Source organism: Camelina sativa, chromosome 9 (genome assembly GCF_000633955.1).
Source record: "Camelina sativa cultivar DH55 chromosome 9, Cs, whole genome shotgun sequence".
Taxonomy (NCBI): Eukaryota; Viridiplantae; Streptophyta; class Magnoliopsida; order Brassicales; family Brassicaceae; genus Camelina; species Camelina sativa.
Window position 1 is genome coordinate 37,112,054 of NC_025693.1, and position 8,591 is coordinate 37,120,644.

General features: G+C 36.0%; 2 protein-coding genes and 1 long non-coding RNA gene across 3 annotated transcripts; all 3 read right to left on the minus strand.

Moving 5' to 3' along the window:
- LOC104714627 (pentatricopeptide repeat-containing protein At1g64100-like) lies at positions 765-2,811 on the minus strand. The gene has a single exon (XM_010432058.2). It carries the CDS (start codon positions 2,617-2,619, stop codon positions 859-861), a length of 1,761 nt encoding a protein of 586 aa, XP_010430360.1. The 5' UTR covers positions 2,620-2,811; the 3' UTR covers positions 765-858.
- LOC104714626 lies at positions 3,598-4,389 on the minus strand. The gene is made up of 3 exons (XR_755878.2): positions 4,059-4,389; positions 3,897-3,961; positions 3,598-3,788 (listed from the first exon to the last, which is right to left on the minus strand). It is a non-coding gene; the product is annotated as an uncharacterized LOC104714626 (long non-coding RNA).
- LOC104716057 (pentatricopeptide repeat-containing protein At1g63400-like) lies at positions 4,925-6,299 on the minus strand. Its single transcript, XM_019230132.1, has one exon. It carries the CDS (start codon positions 6,185-6,187, stop codon positions 4,925-4,927), a length of 1,263 nt encoding a protein of 420 aa, XP_019085677.1. The 5' UTR covers positions 6,188-6,299.

Genomic DNA, 8,591 nt, shown 5'->3' on the forward strand with positions numbered 1-8,591 from the left:
AAGCTAGTAGACGTGTAGAAATGTGGAATTACAGAAGATGGCATTGAATCTTCCAATTCTTTCGTTCATCCTTCAATTAATGATCCTGCAAAGTGCAAAGCAAACACACCAAGCTAATCAGAGAGGGTCAATTTGGAATCTCTATCTTAAATTTGACTTATTTACATGCATCAGTTGCAAACTTCTCAAGATGTTACAGCAGCAAAAGCTGTATATATATACATTCGCCTCTAAAACCCAGAAGGAAAATAAATAGACTGGATAAAAATGAGTAGATGACCATACCAGGCACACTCTTTTGCAGATCCTCCAACATTTCCTTTGCTTTCTTTAGTTCCTCCTTACTAAATAAACCTGTCAGCATACCGTGGAAAGTAATAGTATCAGGAGGACAGACACCACTAGAAACCATCTCCTGGAAAATGTCACGGGCGCCATTAAGATAACCCACTTGACAAAACCCATGAATCAAAGTGCTGTAAGTTATCGTATTAGGACATACACCACTAGAAACCATATCCTGGAAAATGTCAAGGGCGCCATTAAAATCACCCTCTTGACAAAACCCATGAATCAAAGTGCTGTAAGTAATGGTATTAGGACACACACCACTAGAAACCATCTCCTGGAAAATGTCAAGGGCGCCATTAAGATCACCCACTTGACAAAACCCATGAATCAAAGTGCTGTAAGTTATTGTATCGGCAACTATTCCTCTTTGATACATCTCGCAAAAAAGCTCCAATCCGTCATCGACCCTTCTTGCCTTACAGTAGCCATTAATGAGTGTACTAAAAGTCACTAAGTCTGGGGAGCAGCCCTTGCTAGACATGGAATCAAACACCTGTCTGGCTTCATCTAGGCGGTTCTGCTTGCATAACCCATCAACCATTGAGGTATAGATGAAAGTATCAGGAACATCTCAGCATATAATTCTTCAGCCCTTAAAAAGTTCCCTTCATTGACAAATGAGCTGATCATTATATTATACGTTCGAACATTAGGTTCCACACCATTGAGGGGGAGACTATTGAACAAATCCCATGCTTCGTCTACCTTACTACTTTTGCACATTCCGTGGATGATGATGTTATATATAGCAGTATCAAGATCCATCTTACTCTTCTGCATAACCTCAAACAATTCCAATGCCTTATCTATTTTCCCATCATTGCAGAAACCATCCAGCAAACTGCCACAAGTCACGATATTAGGGGACACACCATGAGAAATCATCTCCTGGAAAAGGTCTTGAGCAGCATTAAGATCCCCAACTTGACAGAACCCATGAATAAGAGTATTGTAAGAAGCGGTATCAGGAACTAATCCTAATCTAGACATCTCATGGAGAAGTTTCACTCCAGCATCCAACCTCTTAGCCCTACAGCATCCATCTATGAGAGTATTTACGGTGATTATATCCGGAGAGCAGCCCTTGCTAACCATCAAACTAAACATGCGCTTTGCATCATCTAGACGACTATGCTTGCAAAATCCATCAATCAATGAATTATATGTGATTGTATTAGGAGATATATCCATTCGAAGCATCTCGCTGTATAATTCTTCAGCCTCAGAGACTTTTCCTTCTTTGAAAGATGCATTGATCAATGCATTGAAAGTTACAACATTAGGGTGGACACTTCTTTTGATCATATCACGTAGCAGTTGCTCGGCATCACTCCATTTACCATATCTACAACAACCATCGATCATACAGTTGTAGGTAACAACATTGGGAAAAATGCCTTTCTCAAGCATTTCAGTGAAAAGATGTCGAGCATGGCTGTGGTGCCCGTCTTTGCAAAGACGATCGATGATGGCAGTATAGATTACAACACCGGGCTTGATGTGGGTTTGCTCCATCTTCCTAAGCAGATTCAAGGCAGATTCAGTGTCACCCATCTTACACATTCCATTTACAATAGTTCTGTAAGTAACCTCGTCAGGTTGATGACCTTCTTCAACCATCCGATCAAGCAGAGCCGTTGCTTCGAGAACTCGACCCTCCATACAAAGACCGTTCATGAGTGTGCTGAAGGTCACGACATTGGGTGTTGTTAGTCCAGTTTCAACCATATGATCAAATAAAGCCAAGGCTTCAGAGATCCTATTTTGGAGACATAACCCGTGGAGCAGCGTGTTAAACGTAACAACATTAGGCTGGAAACCAAGTTTAGTGATCTTTCCAAACGTAGACAAAGCAAAGGGCAACTTGTGACAGTCGCAGAAACATTTCATCAGAATAGAAAAGCTGTAGATATTACATGGAATCCGGCGCAATGACATCTTCTGATAGAGAGAAATCGCAACATCGGGACGATTCATTCTGAGGATGACACCCATTAATTTACAGAAATCAATTTCTGAAGGGAAAGGACGAGATCGAACCATATCATCAAACAAAACAATGGCATCGTCTAAGCTTTTGATATAATGAAACCCATTTCTCAATTTCAAGCTCTCTCCTCCAAATGTTCCTCCGCTCAAAGAAGGCTTACTCTTCTCAACCTTGCTACTTTTCTTAGCGGCGCCGCAACGATTACCCAATCTCGTACTGAACAATCTTGCATAAGCAGTAGCAGAAGATTCCGATCTACTACAAACCCTAGCCAACATTTTTGATTCGCCTTGATTTTTTTCTCTCCGTACACTTTAACAAATGTACAAACGAGTGAGTGGGTGTAAAAAGTGTGAGTAAAGTAGTAAACTGCAAACACTTAGTTAGTGAATGGTTAACATGGACCCCACGGTTCTGTCTGTTTGTGTTTTTGTCAACAATTTATTTACCAGTAAAGTGGACTAAAAAAATATTAAAAATTTGAAAATTAAAAGCAGACCGTAAAGTGGACTATATTTGTGCTTAATGGTAAATAAAAAGCAGTCCAGTCCGCAGACGGATTTGTCCGCCCTAACCTTTGCAACCATTCACACTCTTGGTCTTTATAATCGGGAGAAACCAAACTTACACCATCCATTCTCATCTTTTGCTAGAGAATTTCACTACAAACTCACAAAAAAAAATCCTCTCAATATTTTTATTGTTTGTTCAGCTTGTTACTATATAAAAAAATACTAGCATTCATCAAAGTAAATAATTATCTATTCAAATCATGTAAGTTTATCTTGTATATTGTTTTCTTTTTTTTGCTTCACTATAGTGATGTCTTCTAAGAGAAGAAATACAAACACTAGATCTCAACCTTCTACAAAAATACCGGTAAATTCCTATAAGAATATATTGATTAATAATTCTTTTCAGAAAATAATTTTTTATATTTTCATCTTTTTATTATGTTGTATTTTAAAAAAAAAATTAAATTATAATCATATTTGAAGAATAGAATAAAAGTAGTCTAATTTGTCCGCCTTTTACTTTTCGGTTCATAAAACCACCCTTTTGGGTCCGCTCCGATCGTTTTGTCCACTACGGCCACTTTAATGCTGTTTTGTCCGCTCTGCTTATGACCGTTGTTACCATTCAGGTTCAATTAGATTGGCACAGTAACCGGTTCAATTGAAGCTAAATGAACCGGTAAACTTAGAGCACTTCTATTGGGTCTCACTTTAAAAATAAGCAAAAATTAAAAAAAATAATTGGTTTTCAGTGGACCTTTTATTATTTGGTTCCCAGTTTTGAAGTTTAAAAGCTTTAGAATCAACCTGGACTCTATTGTAGTATTGTTTAAGTTTAATCACCATAACTGCCGCAGCTTCTTCTCGCAGAATTCTTTTCTAAAAGAACTTTCTTGCATTTAAGTCGTTTATTGTTGTCAGCTTTCGCAGCCCTGTAAAGTTCAGAATTCACCGTTTCAAAATTTGAGGATTGATGGGGGACAAAAAAAAAAAAATAGGATGGAAGCATTGAAAGAGGATTTGGTTTGGTAGATTCTGACAGCTTTACAATTTTTTCTTCTTTTGTTCTTCCGATGGTGGAGATGGAATATATATCAATAACCGCCTGTTGAGTTTCACATGAATAAACCAAAACATATCGGATTTAGATAAAACAAACACACACCATGACCAAAGACGAAACTGAGTCAATTGGTATTTACCTGTAGTTTTTCTCGAGTGCATGCATGGTCAATGTTGCCTCTGCAGAGAATAAAACATGACAGAGATAACACTCACATAGTCACATTCATACTTTTGTCGAGGGAAAACAGAGAGAAGGTTAAAAACAAACCGTCTGTAAGATTTTCTCACAGGAAGTGAACAGATACATGTGAAGCATTGAGATATAAAGTAGCCAAAAACTAGTATGCAAAGAACGGTAAAAAGGCACAAGAAAAAGGTCAGGCATTCGTTATCATTCTGGCCTCCAGAACCACTGCTTCTAGTTAAGTGTAAGTTACAGTGTGTAACATGGTCTGCAAAATACCAAAGACAGATATCAACTTCAATAATATGTTTCTCAAAAATCAAATAACCACGGAAGAGAACTCTAGAAACCATGTCTAGAGACTGGTTTTGTGTTTAGGATATGACAGGTTCGTTGATACAATAAGGCTTCCAATTTCTCTGCATGAATTGTAACAAAAACAATATACTAGATGTAATGAAACAGTGTAAAACCAATGTCAACTAGATCAAAGATTTGAGTTTATATATCTTGCAACAGCGCTCAGAAATATATAACCCTTGATGAGCATGAACACATAAAATATCTGGAATGAACAATCGACTTAACCAAAAAGCAGAACCACAAACATTAATTTTCATTGCAGTAGGTGTGTAGAAAGTGAATTATAAAAGTGAAATGGCACTGAATCATCCATTCTTACATTTATCCTCCAATTGATGATCCTGCAAAGGAAACACACGAATCTAATCAGATGGAAAAGTATAAGCTCTACAGCCAAAGATACATATACGTATATATATTCGTCTCTAAAACCCCAAAAGGAAAAAAATACATAGACTATAAAAATGAGTAGAGGACCATACCATGCACACTCCTGTGCAGATCCTCCAACATTGCCATTGCCTTTTGTAGTTCTTCCTTACTACATAAGCCTGCCAGCATGCTGCGGAAAGTAATGGTATTAGGACACACACCACTAGAAACCATCTCCTGGAAAATGTCAAGGGCGCCATTAAGATCACCCACTTGACAAAATCCATGAATCAAAGTGCTGTAAGTTATTGTATCGGCAACTATTCCTCTTCGATACATCTCGCAAAAAAGCTCCAATCCATCGTCAACCTTTTTAGCCTTACAGTAGCCATTAATGAGTGTATTAAAAGTCACTAAGTCTGGGGAGCAGCCCTTGCTAGCCATGGAATCAAACATCTGTCTGGCTTCATCTAGGCGGTTCTGCTTGCATAACCCATCAACCATTGAGTTATAGGTGAAAGTATCAAGGACTACACCTTTCCGGAACATCTCAGCATATAATTTTTCAGCCCTTGAAAATTTCCCTTCATTGACAAATGAGCTGATCATTATATTATACGTTTGAACATCAGGTTCCACACCATTGAGGGGGAGACTATTGAACAATTCCCATGCTTCGTCTACCTTACAACCTTTGCACATTCCATTGACGATGATGATGTTAGAAGTAGCAGTATTAAGATCCATCTTACTCTTCTGCATAACCTTAAACAATTCCAGCGCCTTTTTTAGCTTTCCATTCTCGCAGAGACCGCTCAAAAGAATATTACAAGTAAAGATATCAGGGGACACGCCATGAGAAATCATCTCCTGGAAAAGGTCTTGAGCAGCATTAAGATCCCCCACTTGACAAAACCCGTGAATAAGAGTATTGTAAGAAACTGTATCAGGAACTAAGCCTCTTTTAGACATATCATGGAGGAGTTTCATTCCAGCATCTAACCTCTTAGCCCTACAGCATCCATCTATGAGAGTATTTATAGTAATTACGTTGGGAGAACAGCCCTTGCTAACCATCAAATTAAACATTTGCTTCGCATCATCTAGACGACTGTGCTTGCAAAATCCATCGATCAGTGAACTATATGTGATTGTATTAGGAGATATATCCCTTCGAAGCATCTCACTGTATAATTCTTCAGCCTCAGAGACTTTTCCTTCTTTGACAAATGCATTGATCAATGCACTGAAAGTTACAACATTTGGGTCGACACTTCTTTTGATCATATCACGTAGCAGTTGCTCGGCATCACTCCATTTACCATAGCTACAACAACCGTCGATCATACAGCTGTAGGTACAAGCATTTCAGTGAAAAGGTTTTGAGCATTGCTATGATGACCATCTTTGCAAAGACGATCAATGATGGAATTATAGATTACTGAACAACAAGCTCGTACTGAACAACAATCTCGCAGAAACAGCAGCTGCAGTAGCAAAAGAAGATTCCGATCTACTACAAACCCTAGCCAACATTTTCGATTCGCCTTGATTTCGCTATCTCTCTCTCTAAACTCTTAACAAATGTGCCAACGTTTGCGTGAGTGACTGACTGAGTGTGTCAACTGTCAAGTGTAGGGTAAACCCTTAAAAGAGTGAGCAAACGACGACCGGTTCAATTGGATTGGTACAGTGACCGGTTCAATTGGATTGGTATAATGACCGGTTCAATTGGAACTAATTGAACCAATAAAGTTAATTCTCTCTTCACATTATTATCATAAACCAAATGAACCAATAAAGAACATGACAACAATATAATTGAGATTTTCTTTTTCATATCTCACAAACCAAAAGCATATTAATGCTCTTTGAATAGTGTTCTTAACCTCTTTGTCATGCCTATACATAGTTCGTTCATATTTTTGCATAACTCTGATCTCGTCTATGTATTACACTACATATGGTTGGATTGAATTGTTACAAAATAAAAATATTAATGCTCTTTGTGATTTCACGAAGATATGAAAGCTAGGTTTTTCTGATCTACATGGTTGTATAGTCAACATATTATTCAACTATTTGATATTGTTTCATGAAATGTATACATCCAACTCTTGGTTGTATAGTCTACATACTCTAGACAGTTTATTACTGTGCCTTTTTGTTCTTTCTATAAGTCTTCTGAATGATGTGCTAACGCAGAGATGGTTAGAAAACACTAATCTATGTTGGGTGAAAAAATCATGTGTCAATTGGTTGATGTCCTTGTGGAGCAGTAACTCTCTTTTTTTTTTTAAGCTAACTTGAACTCATGCATGCATATACATACGGTATTAATTGTCAAACTAGAAAAAAGAACTTCCATAAAAGTGTTGAACGTGATTTATAATAAACATATCAATTGTGGAATAGAGTAGATTCTCAGAAACTTCACAACACGTTTTTTTTTTTATATATATATGCATAGTAACTATATGTTTATACAATTATATATATATATATATATTGAACTAAGTCAGCTAAATATGTCACTCTTGTTTTTTTTTTTTTTTTTGTGTGTGTAAGAAACATAAGCTCTTCGTAATCAAAAGAAAAAAAAATTGTGATGATTGATTAACCCAAATTTTATGTTCTTAATGGGATTATAATTATTTTATTAAAATACATTCTTTTATCCTGTAGTGTTTTTATTTTATTTTTTTATCCTATAGTGTTGATTCATGATTTGCGTACAAACAAGGAAACCTAGAGGAAATAATTTCATCACATGCTCCATAAGAAAATCTAGGTTTATAATATTACTCAAAGTCATAATTCAAAATAGACACAATTCTCTTTTCATCATCATGTATTTCATATCAACTTCCCCTAAGTAATAATGGTTTCTCTTTTCAAATAGTAATATCATATAGTTCCATTTCTACAATTTAAAATATATATTATCAAAAGTCTAAAAACATGGAGTAACAATTTGGACTTCCTACGAAAACCTGATTGTATATTATATACGTAAAAACATCTGTCTAATTTTATTTTACATTAATCCCTTAATCGAGTCAAACATCTGCTAGTCCCTCGACTACGTCTACTCGTTTATTTACATTAATCCCTTAATTATAATACTTCATTACTTTTTCTTATGTTATTATATAGAAGAAAAAAAAACCACAGTTAAAAATTTGGATTTTATCCGGTTTTGCGTAAAGTTAGGGACATTTGTCTTCGTTATTTATCCACCATACTATGTTTGACTCGATTTTATTCAGGTTTATAAGTTAAAATATGAATAATCTCTTTGTAAATATATACTCACACACGAGAGCAATGATCTTTAGTAATCGTGCCACATGTCAAGGTCATTAGCGTAATCATCGAAGTAATGAAACTTGTATATAGTATGCCATTATTTAATCTGATGAACAGTGATCATGTGAACAATTTATAATGCCAAACAAAACTTATATAGATTATGTAACCTGTAATGAGAGATTGATTATATTGGTAGCCAATAGTTTTACATTTTTTTCTACTTATCATAATCATATGAAGCAATTACTATTTTAAGCAAATCTCATTAGCTGTTGAAATTTAGCCAGATGAACGATTCAAGAGAGTATATATAATGACGTAGATCTTAAAATTTTAATGAAAACATGTGAGAGGAAAACGAATCTACTTTATTCTTTAAAAATGGAGGAAGTTTGTAATTTTTTGTATAATGATGAGGAAGGATTGGGAGAGGACGAGA

Coding starts and splice junctions, on each gene's coding strand:
- LOC104714627 (XM_010432058.2), bottom strand. CDS start 2,619: ATGTTGGCTAGGGTTTGTAGTAGATCGGAATCTTCTGCTACTGCTTAT.
- LOC104716057 (XM_019230132.1), bottom strand. CDS start 6,187: ATGATCGACGGTTGTTGTAGCTATGGTAAATGGAGTGATGCCGAGCAA.